This window comes from Centropristis striata, chromosome 7 (genome assembly GCF_030273125.1).
Source record: "Centropristis striata isolate RG_2023a ecotype Rhode Island chromosome 7, C.striata_1.0, whole genome shotgun sequence".
Lineage (NCBI taxonomy): Eukaryota > Metazoa > Chordata > Actinopteri > Perciformes > Serranidae > Centropristis > Centropristis striata.
Genome location: NC_081523.1, coordinates 17706269 through 17721044, shown reverse-complemented (window position 1 = coordinate 17721044; position 14776 = coordinate 17706269). Strand labels below are relative to the sequence as shown.

General features: G+C 41.7%; 1 protein-coding gene across 2 annotated transcripts in view; it reads left to right on the top strand.

Moving 5' to 3' along the window:
* The window catches only part of smtnb (smoothelin b), a 58084-nt gene that overhangs the window by 19029 nt on the left and 24279 nt on the right, over positions 1-14776 (top strand). For both annotated transcript variants that reach the window (XM_059337596.1, XM_059337595.1), the window contains exons 3-6: positions 573-651; positions 741-819; positions 1742-1821; positions 10294-10396. In XM_059337596.1, the coding sequence (XP_059193579.1) occupies positions 573-651; positions 741-819; positions 1742-1821; positions 10294-10396 (341 nt within the window). The remainder of the gene's footprint in view (positions 1-572; positions 652-740; positions 820-1741; positions 1822-10293; positions 10397-14776) is intronic.

Sequence of the window (14776 nt, the reverse complement as noted above, 5' to 3'; positions counted from 1 at the left end):
CACTGAAGCTGCTCGAGAAAGCGTATCAACAGCAGCAAAAGCATGCACGTGTTAAGACCCACACACCTAAATACACACCTACACTCACACACACACAAATGTGTCTGAAAGTTGCATTATCCCGTGCCTCTCAGTGGTGGAATGTGAAATATTCCACTCTGACGTGCCACACATCCTTTAATACCAACGTCTGGAGGAGCGTATGAGTAATAGAAAACCAACATAAAACTGAGCAGTGAAATGGAGAAATATGAGGCTGATACGAGGGGAGGATGAGAGCAGACTTTTTCAGGCGCTGTGTGTCACTGCTGTCAAATCTGTTATGTTGGAGTATCACTTTTTCCACGCTCGATTTGGGAGCGTTTCCTCTGATGGGTTTTCTCCCGGCCAAGAAAACTGTGTTATCTTTGGAATTGTCTTCTGCACAGAGAGGCCTCAGGATGGAGTCAGTGATCCTAGCATTTGTATTTGGATATTATAAGATATTATGACTTTTCAGTTTGTCATTTGTTGATGATCAGTCATAATAAATAATTATAACCTCTCTCTCTCTCTCTCTCTCTCTCTCTCAGGTCTGAATCCAGCGACAACTTAGACGTCCTCTCACAAAAACTGCAATCAATCCAGGATGTCGATGAGCTCACGAAAATGGTGAATATTAACGGGCAAAAAACAACCTAATATGGCAACACTGCATGTTTGTCTTGTGCACTAAAATGTTTTCATCTGTTTGCATGAAGCTCCGCGCCGCCAGCGAGTATGAGGAGAGGAAGTTGATCAGAGCCGCCATCCGACAAATCCGAGATGAGCAGCAGCCAGGTGAGGCCGGCTCTTTGATAAACTGGAGTCAAGCTGTGTCTGTATGCTAAATAATACGACAAGAAAGATTTATCTGTTCACTGATTAGATTAAACTCCTGTGACACCAGCTGTGTGAGTTTAACAAAACACTTAAGGAACATGCATTTTGTCACTGTGTTCTGGCAGTTCACATACTTAAACTGAAGTCTGTAAAGATATAGTTGAAAGGTCAAAATGTCAGAATTTGAAAGGACATAATTATGTTCTGGCTGACAGAAAATATGCAACACACATCTATCAGTTCTCAATAAAATGACCTTTTGTGCTTTTCCTTATCTTCTGTGCTATATATAATGTTTCAGTGTCAGATATACATATTAAATTATCATGTTAACATGATATTCTGGACACCACTGCTTCAATGTTAATATGATTTATGGAAATTGTGAGTTTTGGCACCAAATTCTGGCATTTACAAGGAAAGCATAGAATGGCCTGATGGGGGCGCTGAAATTACAGGTAAAAGATTTCACAGCCAGTTTTTTTTTAATTTCAGTTTCATTATTCTTTTAGGAATTTTGGGATTAAATCATCGTGTTGATGTGTATGCATGCTTCAAGTGGGATAGATAGCGGGCTGTCTGTGGCTGCCATAGTTACTGTGGCAGATCTACCTATGATGCTGGATCAGATAGTGGATTCCTGTCATTCCTTAGCGCTGTCTGGTTTGTGTGAGGCCCCTGTCACTCTGAAACACCAAGTCTCCTCCTGTGGGGCCGTGCCAGGACAGATTATCTTGTCCTCTGTCACCTCATCTGGTGTCCCATCTGTGTTTTCTCTTCTCCTGATTTCACAAATGAAGAGATTTGACACCAGATGGGGTAATGAGTCTCCTGCTTCATTCTAATTGCTGTAACTACTGCTGTGTGCGTGTATTTTCAGGGACTGTGGAGCGCGGTAAAGCTCTGGGTCGCTGTCTGGAGCCTGAGAACGTCGAGCCCCAGAGCAGCATGGGAACTGGGGTGAGTACAGCAGAGTTAAAGAGGAGCCCATATATTCCCACGTTGTTGTGACTAACACAATTTTTGAAATTGGTCCAGTGTTGAGCATGATTATGCTGCAAACCACAAGAACAAGCTGCAGGGGCAACATCAATGTAACATTACATCCACTAAAAGTTCCTAAAAGGACCCTACAGAGAATTAAACGTTTTTCTTTTCCTTTCGCTTGATCTTGATTGCTCTCTCAAGCAGAAAATCTCCTTCTGAAACCTGAATTTGGGCAATTAAATGTCCCACTCTTGTGTCTTCGGCAACAAGTCACCTCTCACAAGATTTCAAGATGAAACTTCTCCTGTCTTCCTTCTCTGTAGGGTCCTTTCCATAATGTTCTCAGACTCGTATAATAATCTGAATCAGTCAGTAGCAAAAACAATAACTTTTAGTGAATGTAACGTTACATTCTGGTGCGTTTCCTTCTGTTTTTAAGCACATTTTGCACATAGAAATTTGAAGAAATATTGAAATATTATAAAAATGATTTTTTTTCATTTTGGTGGTGTAAAAGTTGGTGTATCAAAAACAGCCCAAAGGAAATGGAAAGCTTCTACTCCGCTGAAGAGACAAAACTTGCTGCAGAACAAGAATGCTTTTATAAATAGAAATGTTAGTAGTTTATTTTTTTCAAATAACAAAATGCAAAGTGAGTGAACAGAAGAAAAATCTAAATCGAGTCAATATTTGGTGTGACTACCCTTTGCCTTCAAACTAGCATCAACTCTTCAAGGCATTTTTTTCACACCTGTCTAAGACTTTTGTACAGTACTAAGCAAACACAAATGTCACATTTCTGTTCAGTTTTATACCTTTTTTACACTGTTTTAGGTTCAACTGGTGCTCATTTAATTCCGTTATTTTGTTGCACCCTCCTCTTCTGCAGTGGTGTAATAGTTTGCAACTGGAGAATTGGCACCACCTACTTTTTATCTGAGTAAACGATTTTTCTTATCTTAGCAACTGCATAACAATGCAATAGATGGAAACAAATATTCATTTGCATTTTCTTTTGCAGAAATTCAGCTACATTTTTCTCTTCATTTAGATAGAAAGACTGGACCAATTCCTTAAATTGTTGTCCATGTTAGTCGCTTAAACACAAAAACATGGGAATATAGGTTGCAGATTGCAAAATGCTAAAGCTCCCCATTGATGGAGTGATCTTTGTCACTTATGGGAGGCGAAATTATTACATATCACTGCATCATCACAATAACAGTCCGAACATCACATTACAACTAAAGCATCAAGTCTAATACTCACTCGTGTCAACCTCCATTTGCAAAAATGAGCCGAGCATAGACCAATTTGCGGGTGCAGAGTTTGTTTGCATGGCAACAGAGACCACTGAGGTTTCTCTGCTGCCACAACGAAGAATGCTGCAAGCAACAACAACATGCATTGTGACTTGAGTGTGTCATGAATGTGGCTACACCACACACACACACACACACACACACACACACACACACACACATGCGTTGGCTGCCACGGAGCAAAGAATGTGCTTTTGTGTTTTTACATCCTCATTCAGGTTTGGCCAAGTATGAGGGAGAAAGATAGAGTTTGCTGTGAGCCCGGTGTTTAGTGAAGGCAGTAAATGGGCTCTGACAGGGACGGTCTCCTGACTCTGTCATTTTGCAGACATCTATCTCTGCAGCTTTTAACACTTGACAGTTGCACTTTGAAATTTAAAGTTTACAGTGGCTGGGATGAGAAGTTCAAAGAACTTAAATAATGTTAATTAAATTTGAAGTGATTTGATGTAAGTACTTTTGATGGCCAACATCATGTGTTGTGTTTCTTCAGTCTCTCCCAGCTCTCTAGTGGGTGGTAACAGACTGTTTTACAGAGTTGAACGAAACTTTTATCTTTTTCAGCACAACAGATTGAATTATGTTGCAGCGAATATGATGTGAAGACGTGAGGCTTAGCAGTTCGGGAGAGTCGGCCAGGAGCCAGATGCTATCTTATCTGCTGTGTTTGATCACAGTTTTCTGATGAATGCTCTGTTCCGTGGAGGAAAACACATTTAAATCTTACTGCATGCAGTCATCGCTGTTGAAACTTAAGCCTTTTGAGTGATGGAGTTCGAAGAACACCTATCTACACATAAAAAAAAAATACAATCAGTCGCATTTATCAGAGGCTTCGTGTGGAAGCAGCCATTTTTCCCTCCACAGTCATGCAAAGTGGGAGAAAAGAAAAGCGATTAGTATCCGTCCCATTGTCTGCTGCCGCCTGCGCTCTGCCTGCGTGTATTCCTTTGTGTGTGTGTGTGTGTGTATTCTCCTCAGATAGGAAGCTATGACAACATGCTGGCGTCACAGGATGCTCTCACATTCAATCGTTTTTACCTCACTTCCTGTCAGACAGCTGACTGTGGAGTCGTGTGCTACAGGTGGTGTGATGGTTCAGAGGGGGTGAATGTCTGGAGTAGGGTGGGGGTAGGAGAGGGAGTTGGAGAGACAGACGGGCAGCCCACCAGCTGTGCCTCAGCAGCCTAGTCTGCGCTGGAATGGGGACGTGGCCAAGAACAACATCCACCAGCAGCAGCAGGGCTCCTTCCACTCACATCACAGCAGCGGATCTCTTTGAGCTGCGTGCAATTGTCCCGTAGCAGATGGAGGTCCTAGATAGGCCTCCACAGCAGCCAAACACACACACGCAATATGTGTGTACACTGCCAGCAGCTTGAAACAAACACCACCAACTCAAGTAACAAGTCACATGGAAAATATATATGCTAGTGTGTTTTAATTAATGGATTAATGTGGCTGAAATGTACCAGAATCCCTCACACATTAGAAGCTAATGACTGTAGTTAATGGCACACGAGGACCGCTGATGTACAGTAAAAGTTTCCTTTCGCTCATTCAGGAGAACCCATACTGTAATAGCTTATAAAATACCCTTTAATTATATGTATGTAGCAAAATAAAATGCCAGTCGGAAAATATTAAATAATTTAAACAAGGTTGTCTTACAGTAAAATATGTCATATTGGCTCAAGTAGTACAGCAGCTAGAGGAGTGAAAAAAGAGGTCAAAACAAAGAGTGTCAGGAGTTAATGTGTCAACCAGGCCACCCTTTAACCTAAGAAAAGTGTGTTAGTGTGTGTGTATGTGTGTGTTGGGGCTGGGGGGGTGAGGTCCCTTTGGAGACAGAATGGGAGGGAGGGGAAGTCAAGGGAGTGGCTTGTTGGTGTTATGTGTGTGTGGTGGTGGTGTTGGTGGTGGCGTGCGTGTTTGTGTGTGTGAGTGTGTATGATGTGGCTGAGGCAGTAGAGCGCCAGAGTAGCGGACGTCCTGACTCCAAGAGGGTTACTGCTGAGAGAGAGAGAGAGAGGGAGGGAGAGAGAGAGAGAGAGAGAAAGAGAGAGAGAGAGAAAGAAAAAGAGAGAGAGGCAGTCGGGTCAGTGAGGAGAAGGTAAATGTCATTCAGATTTTTCCTTCTGTCGTGTGTCAAAGACCAAACTCTCTGCTCTCTCTGACTGTCTGTCTTTCATTTAAACATCTTTCCTCATCAGTCTGCGCTTTTTTTCTGTCTGACTGAAGAATGGGACGTACCTGCCTCTGTGTTTACCTTTCAGGTTTGTGTACATAATGGTTTATTGCTGAGCTAGATCCTTTTTCTTTCACTTAAGTTGACAGTTTAACTTTAATGATGCATGAGATGAAACTGGGTCATTATTCAGAACTGTTAAAGTAATGCAGCAAAATGTCTTGATAAGGATTCTACCACATGTAAAAGACAAATCTTAAATTCTAAATGCTTTAAATATGTTTAACCCTATAATTTGTCTTTTGGGGCGACAGGTTTGTATGCCAAACACAGATACTTTTATCTACAGATAATTGACTACATGCCTAAAATGTAGTTTGTTAAATTTTTCTGTACTTTTACTCAAATTAAGTCACATGTTCTAAATACTTTGGATTACTGTTAGAAACCTTTTTAGGGTTCCTTAAGTCATTGAAAACCTGGACGAGTTTCAAAATATATTTTTCAGGCACGTAAAAGGCATGGCATTAGTTAAATTATTGAAAGTTTTGGAAAAGTCCTGATATTTCGCTGTGTGTAATGAAATGAATCTTACATAGCTCTGAAATGTGTCGATGTGTGTCGTTTATGTTTATGTTTCTTCATTTTTTTTTATCTCCTCTTTTTTGAGTTGACAATACATTGAAATTTTTGTCATGTGTCTTTCAAATTCCATAGAAAGGTTTTGAAATTTTGGCCATGAAAACGTGGGAACCTTGACGTTAAAATCTTTTTGCTGATATTATATTTCCATGTCAAAACCTCTGATGGTTGTTATTGGGTGGCAGGTGCACTTTAAAGATTGTTGCATATCTCTTAGAAAATGTTAGAAAATGTGTGCTTAATATTCATTTTTAGAACAAATAAAATAAACCTCAAGGGCACTCTACCACGTGATTTGGATCCGCTCAAAAATGAATGGGTTCTTCCTCAACTCATGCTACATCTTTCTACCAAGTTTTATGAAAATCAGGCTAGTAGTTTTTCTGTAATCCTGCTGACAAACAAACTAAACTGAAAACACAACCTGTAATCTTTTTTTAAAGACAGTAACTGTAGAGTTCTTCAGAATGCCACCAATTTGAGCTGTACCTGTGAAGGAACACTTTTATTTTGTATTTTAGATTTCAGTTACTCCTGGCCTTCTAGGTGTGCTGGGAGAGCTCAGGTAGGCTGCTGTGGTTGCAGCTCCAGACAGTTTTGTTTGTCCTCTGATCTCATCACAAACATGTTGCAATAGAGAGGGTTTAGAGGACTTTAAAGATGAGTTGTGCTTGAGGGGAAAAAAAGTACAGTAGAAAAAAAAAATCCCAGAAAGTAAGCTTAGATTGGCATGTGATGATATGCAGTAAGTAGGAATGGGAATGAGGATCAGGGCTGAGTTTTTTGTGGGTTCCCTCAATCCAGACTGAGTGTGTGTGTGATACTGAGATGATTGCTACTTCATTCCAGCTACTGTATTTCAGTTACTGGAGGTAAGCCGAGTGTGTGGCTCCTCAGGCTGCAGTAATGGAAAAAGAGCCGCCAGGTTTCTTTCTCTCTTCCACGTGGAGGCATGGAAGACCCTCAGATGGTCTGACCTTACCAGGGTGAGTGATGGATTTAACATCCGTGGAAAAACTGGAGCCTTGAAACTCAGCATGTTAATCTGCAGCTGATCTCGGCCGTCTGAGTGGGTCGGTGAAGGAGGTGTGTGCCTCGGCCTCATTGTTGTTATTTTTTGTGGAGTTGAGGTTCAGAGGAATCCAGATGGCCGACGCCTCGTTGTGGTCACTAGAGAGGACAGTTGTTTTTGTGTTTATGAGTTTGAGCTTTTGCAATTATAGTCCAACACAAGCGGGCTCCTGAGGCCACATGGGACGTGTGGTTCTGAGGGGGACGTGTTGGTTCCACTCTGTCAGGTCTTCACTGTCAGGGCCAGAGGGAAGCCGCTAATGACAGCATGGTGGCTGGCAGCAGGTTCGCTGCTCTGCTCTGCGTCTCCAGTTCCACTTTATCTTCCCTTTTTTCCCCTCTGCCTCACTGTCTGTGAGAAATATGTTCCCTGTGGTTTAGTGGGAGCTGTGAAATGATGGCTGTCTGTCTGACTCCTGGTAAAGCGGGAGAGGGACAGGAGGGGCGGGTGAGGAAAAGACTTGTCCTCTCTAATTGTGTTTATGGCTAAAACACAATTATCCCCCCCTGTGACTCTTTGATTGAGTGACTCCGCTCAGAAGGAGAGCGCCCTTTGTGTGTGACCTCGCACATTATTGCGCAGTTGTGCCTTCAAGTCTTTTGTGTTGTTGCAGAAGACTGTTTGTGTTCCACAAACTCATCAGACACTGTAATGACTCATTAAATGAACATTTCACTAAATTCCTGCCTGAGCAACATTTAGTGATGGCTTTTAAAGCTGGGAAGACTTTTTTTTTTTCATGCCCCAGAATTTCTGCTGCCACTAAGCTTTTTTTGGTTCCATATGGAAAAAGTAGAAGGCATGGAAAAAATGACATTGAAGCACCTTTTTTGGTAGATTTACACTGCGATGATGTCATTTATAGTATTTAAATTTTCTAGCTCAGATTGAGTCCTGGGTTATTGCTTATTGTACTTATTATTATTTAATCTTATCGAACTAAAGTTCATTTAGAGTTAATTTTCAGCTTTTACTATTTGTCTATAAAGCGCTTCACAGATTGGCTCCCTCTTTTAATTCCCTATACCCCACTTTGGTCACTCAGGTCCTCACAGCTGAAATACGGCGCGACACGTCTATGGCGGCCACATTCATTACAAACAACTGAAGCCGCGTCACCTCATCTCTATTCTTACAATTCTGGTCAATTTTTTTTCTTGCTGTGGCTACAAAGCCCTCCCAACAAGTAAAAACCACATAGAACTGTGTTAAAAACCGAGTAGAATTGCTTTAAAAGTGAGGCAAAGTGAAGCAGCAGAGCAACCTTGTGGGTGTTTTTATATTTCACATTAAAATAAAAAAATCAGTAGTTAAAATTATCCAATTTATTAATTTGGTACCAGCCTTTGCTTCAAAATGCTGCATAACCAACTACATTATTATAACTATAACTATACCCATATAGTTGGCAAAACTCAATATGCACACAGTGAAGCTGAGAGCAACATGCTACAAAGACATGAGTCTACTTAGCAGGTACAAAACCCATCTTCGCAGTGTCCGTGACATGTATTTTGCCCTTGAGACCTTCTCAGTTGTAAGCCTCAGTCTGTGGAACAAACTATATCAGATCCTGAGCTACTGAGTCAATCAAGGCCCACCTCTTTTCTACGATATGTTATCTTGTTCTCTGCCTATCTGCCTGAGCATATGCATGGTTGATGTTGCTCTGCTGACCTGCTTTATTCTAATTATGTTTGTAAAGCATTTTAGTCAGCTCCTGCTGTTTTAAATGTGACTTGACTTATACATTTAATGGTGCTGTGTCTTTGTTAATGACCTGAGCAGTGCCACACATTAGATTCACCTTTCCTGTTTGCGCTGCCGTCTCCTGCGACAGTGTCTGATTACATTTTCTCCTCAGTGATTGAGCCGCTCTGCCCTGTAATCTGCTCAAGGTGGGGAAGGTCACAGTCAACAGAGCAGAAAGCCTTGAGTCCTTTCTTACCTCTGCCTCTCGCTTGTGTTGAAATCTGAGCAGTCTTTGTGTTCGCTCTCTGATCACACACTCTATTGATTAAAGGCCTTTTAAAAACACAGAGGTGTGACTTATGAGATGTTTCACTCTGTGTCTGCTGCTGACATCTGTGCCAGTTTCTTTTGTAGAATAACACAGTTTACACATGGACAACTGATTGTGGCGTACGATTGTGTGGTTGGGTGTGTGTGCTTTCTTTGCTCGCTTGAAAGCTTGTGAATGTGTTTTCAGAAGCTTTTAGAAGTAATAGTAGGCTGTAAATCTGGTATTATATTTTCACTATGTAAGGTCAGGTCTTGTATGTTTTTTCAGGATCCACCCAAACCCTTTGCAGGACTTTTGTTAACCCAGATGACTCTTGTTACAACACCTTCTTAGAGATTTTGTTCCATGATATAGTTCATCATAATGAATGAGCTACAGAATGACTCAACATCACCTCAAGCTCCACACGCGAGAGTATTTTGCTCTTTCATAGAAAGTTTTCTGTCTGACTGTTGTGGATTACAAATATATGTGGGAGTGATTTAAAGTGTGTGTGCACACGTGCTCGGAGGAGTCTTATTTGTGCAGCTGATCTTCCTGTGGAGCAGCTCAAGGTCAAGTACCAGAGGCCCAACAGTAGTGCCGGCATCTTCATCTTTCCCCCCCTCTGTCCTCCCCTGAACACCTCTCCAGTTTCCTCTCCATATGCCAAAATACTCCTGTCTCACCTAAGAGATCTCCCCCCTCCTGTGACTTTCCTGTATCAGCGCAGGTTAGAGCCACAGTGCTGCAGAAAGAGACGTATTTTGTACTTCAGTCAGACAGCAGATAATCTAGAAGGAGTGGAAGCTCCGCGAGTTAAGTAAAGCAGAGATATAACACAGTATTGAACCATACATTGACTATATGTTGGCTCTTTTAGCCTTCAGGACTTCCCTCCTCTCTCTCAGACGTATACAATGGAAAATAAAACACATCTTTACTTTTCCAGCTGGCCAAGCATGTTGCTCATCATGGCTGGAGCTTTTGACCTCAACCTCCAACAAAAGACTGTTGTGATCACCAGCTGACCTCAAACAGATGATAGCAGGACTGATGTTTTCACTCTGGCTCTGATCAGAGAAAAGTGGTTGGCAGTTTGCCGCTAATAAATACCTTAAGACACCGTGTGACCTGAGGAATTTAAAGAGCATGATACTTTTGTGGCTGTATTAAAAAAGGCACTGAGCATGTGTGATTCTTTTCTTTTCTTTCACAGGAGACAGAGCGGGAGAGTCACAGTGAGCGAGAGAAAGTCAGATCTCAGATCCGGGAGTTACGTGGCCAACAGACACAACAAAGCAGAGAGCTGCAGAGAATAGGTGAGAAACACTCGTTCAGTACCAAACTGCTTGTCGCCAACTGCTAAACACATATTAGGCCTTATGACGGAAGCGATAGTTGAACAAATTTCCGCTTATTTTTGTTTGTATCCAGAGTTGTTATGTTGTTGGCCTTCATTGATTTCTGGGATTCGTCAATGTTTCTTATTTCTGCTCTACTGCAGTCAAGTGGTCAAGTGCATTCATACAAAGACAAGAAAATACATCTTGTTTTCATGATCCACAAATGGATTGTCCAATGCAAGGAAACACAAGTTCCAAATTTCAGGAACTTAAAAAAACAAAAATCTAAAAAAAGAAGAAAAAAAGACTTGGTAATTGCAGAATTTCCTGGGATTAATCTTGATTAAACTATTTTTTCCTACTCAAGACTGAAGGTTGTATTAATAATAAGTATGTGTCTGTAATGGGGAGACTCGTTGGTACCCATAGAACCGATTTTCAACCCCCCTATTTTTATTTAACCCAACTCTGGAGCGTTCTTAAGCCCCCTTCCCACAAAGATATCATGACTAATGACTAATGGATTATGCATTAAATATTTCAAATTGATTGCTAAAATGAACGCCTTAAATTTGACAGTACTAACACAAAAACACATGAATATCATATAATCAAATTTTGATTAATATATATCATAGATCATTATATTCATGTTAGATTACTGTATGTGTTGGCTTGTTCTTTTATTTTCCTGTAACACCAATACCGACACTCAATTCAAGCATTTATTTGTTTAATTGGATTTACAAGTGCGTTAGTTTCATTACTGCTGTTTTTCTTCTTCTTGAAGCCTTTCATTTTCACCAAAAATTCTTGGGTATGTGCCAGGACATGTGCACATTGCACAAAACCTGCCCTTGTATAGTGTTTCAGCTACATTCCCTACTAAAAAAAGAACATCTAATCAGGTGGGATTCATCATTCACACCTGGGTAAGATTAGGTTAGGATGGTTTTAAACTTGATGGATCTTAAGACGACTTCTCTTATTTTCTCAGTAATTTATTTTTTCAATTATAAGAGATATGTAGGAGAATGTTGCTGCATGAGGCCCATTGTCTGCATGTTACACTCTTCCACAATGTTTCGCCATGCCACACTTAAGGAATCGTTTTAACAAAATCTGTTATATGCCTTAAACGTTCACCCAGAGGTCAGGTTTGGGTAAGAGCTCATAACTCGAAGCCAACACTGACCACCTCTGTTGCGTTTACGTGACTGCATACATCCGTCTTGATGCAATTTCCTCCTCACTGCCTGTTAAAATAGTCAGCTGAAGGAGCCATTCTCCAGAGGTGGCGGTCATGAGGTCAAATTAGTTCAGACTCCTTCATCTAACTTTATTAACTGTTTGGACTCCCTCATAGCCATAAGCTAATGACTCTGGCTTCTTAAGTGTGAAGTCATTTCATCAGTTAGCCCAACCATTAATAAAGTAGTATGAATGCAAGCCTTCAGGGGGGATGAATGTGCTCCGTTCACTCAAACTTTGCAGGCACAGAGCAGCTTGTAAAACAACAAAAGTGCATTATTGAGTCATAAATGTGGTTACAAATTTAGCTTGTCCAACTTAAACACAGCAGGACACACTGTTAATTGGACAATCCCATTCATATAAGACACCAAATTGAACTGTGATCATCCATGGCTGAAGATAAAAGTGTTTTTCTTCTTTTATTTAAACCCCGGTCTGACTGACCCAAACTTGGCCCTGAGGCTGACGGCCATAATGGTGTCATTCTGTGTGGCCTGGTCTGCCCTGGTCTTGGCTCCCGGTGTCCTTCTCATGGGCCTGGGGTTGGTGGTGGGGTTATGGGAAGCAACAGAGGGAAACCTAACAGCCACACCTCTGCTAAATAAAGCTGACACCAGAACAGAACTAAGGCCTTGTTGACTTGGCGGAGAAACTCCCCACTGTTTCTGATTTATCTCTAGCTTACAATTTAAACCAGGGTGAAGCTAGGGTGAACAAAAAAACCCTTTTTAAGTGGACAGCAATCAACAAAGACACTGACTTTTATGGTTGGGAAAGGGCAGTGTAGAAAGGGTGGGTCGTACGGTGGTTGTTTTTTCAGCGGAAAATAAGAGATTGACTTGGACGATCAGTGGCGGGTTCTTTTTGGTCTTTGAACATAGCACTAACACGTACCTCTACCTCTCAGAGACAGAAGGAAGCTTATATTTACACGCTTTACCTCAATGACCATGTGTCCAGCTGTACTACATGCTAGTGTAACTTCTGTAAGGCTGTGATTTAGGAAATTAATGTTTGCAGAAACTCTCAGTGGAATGTCTTGTGTGCCTCGTGTTCCCAAAAAAAGAGAAACCTGCTCAACTTCAAGTTTGACCTGAATGCAAACTTCACACAAAAACCTTCTGAAGGACTCGAAGGAGCATTTATTACCATTGATAGCAATCCACTTTTCATGCATGTACACTCACCGGCCACTTTATTAGGTAAACCTGTTCAACTGCCCTTTAATGCAAATATCTAATCAGCCAATCACATGGTAGCAACTCAATGCATTTAGGCACATAGACATGGTGAAGACAGCATGCTGAAGTTCAAACAAAGCATCAGAATGGGGAAGAAAGGTGATTTAAGTGACTTTGAACATGGTGTGGTTGTTGGTGCCAGACGGGCTGGTCTGGGTATTTCAGAAACTGCTGATCTACGGGGTTTTCCACACACAACCATCTCGAGGGTTTACAGAGAAAAGTTGAAAAAGGGAAAATATCCAGTGACCGGCAGTTCTCTGGGCGGAAATGCCTTGTTGATGCCAGAGGTCAGAGGAGAATGTCCAGACTGGTTCAAGATGATAGAAAGGCCACAGTAACTCAAATAAAATATACAAGCAAGGTCCGCAGAAGACCATCTCTGAACACACAACACGTCCAACATTGAGACAGATGGCTACAGATGCAAAAAACCACACCGACATTTTATTAGGTACACACATAGATATCATGTCATTTTCATTCACACGAGAGGTTGGTTACCAACTGTGGCAACTTTATATTAGTTTTCCTTCATTTGCTGCCTTTCCGTTCTATTTGATTTTAAAATTTTAGTCTGGACTTTAAGGCCCTGCATGATATGACACCGAGCTTCCTGGCTGAGCTTCTAAATCATTACTCACCAGCCGGCCCAGTGGCAGGTGAGTAAGACCAGCAGCTTGTATGAAACACTGGATTTTTATAGTAATAGTAACTTTACTACAGAAGCCTTCTACCTGTTACGCCAAAGCTGTAACAGCCGTTGCTCTGAGCGGCTTCAGAGCAGAGCAACGACAAACATGAGCTTTCCTCGGGTCAGTGCTCTTGTGTGAAAGAAGTTTATAGAAAACTGTTAGTTGGCCTTTGTTTGTGCTCTATATATTGACTGGCAGCAGAGCGAATACGCGCAGGCTGCTTCTGTAGCTATTTCAGAGCTAAAAGCAAAGCCTCTCATTACCCAACAGCAACTGGGTTTTTCCCAGAAATTGCTACACAATGGACATGACAGCTTCCCGATGGCACAAACATGAACAATAACGTGAGAGTTTGTAGGAGAAGCGGTGTGTTTTGGCTTTCACTTCGGCTGAGCAGTTATTGAGTTTGGGTTGAGCGCATCATTAGATACAGACACTGCTGTCTACTGGACCATTCACAGTGTCACATGTGAGGATGGCAGCCGTTTGTCGTCCTAATTGTGTGACATAATCACGTTTTCCATTCACATTGTATTACATAATCGTCTGCTCTGTTTAATCAACAACTTGCTGCCATTTATAAATTGACCATGTGCCATTTAGTGAGCGTCTATCTTTGGGATGTGCTTTAAATGAAGCTGTGAACGTCTGCCTTGATCCTGTCTTTTCGGAAGTTGAAAGGGAATTCTGCGGCTGCCGCTCAGACTCTTTGATTTGGTTTGTAAATGACAGACATGCATAGTTGGTGAACCCCATTTGGTTGCAGAGTTGGTGCAAACACAGGTCATAAAGAAGTGTTTTCATGCCCTGGTGTGTACATGGGATGTGGGAATCTGATACACTCTTAGCTTTCTCTGTTTTCCTTATCTGCGGTACGTTCTCGACCTCAGATATTCCATCAGTAGGCGCACCATTGGGTGTTGGAGGTAGAGACGATCACAGAGCGAGGATGTGGGCAGCGCTGTGTTGTTTGGAGTGTGGTTTCCTGAGGAGAGAAGGAGCAGTGAAGGAACTTGGACAGAGGGGAGGGGAAGTACTTGTCTCTATTTCACCCCCACTTCCTCCTTGACTTCTTGTACTTGCTTACCGCCTATGGTTAAGCCACATGCTCCCTCTCTTTAGCAATGACCCCTCCTTCTCTTTTACGCACATCCACCAACACAATC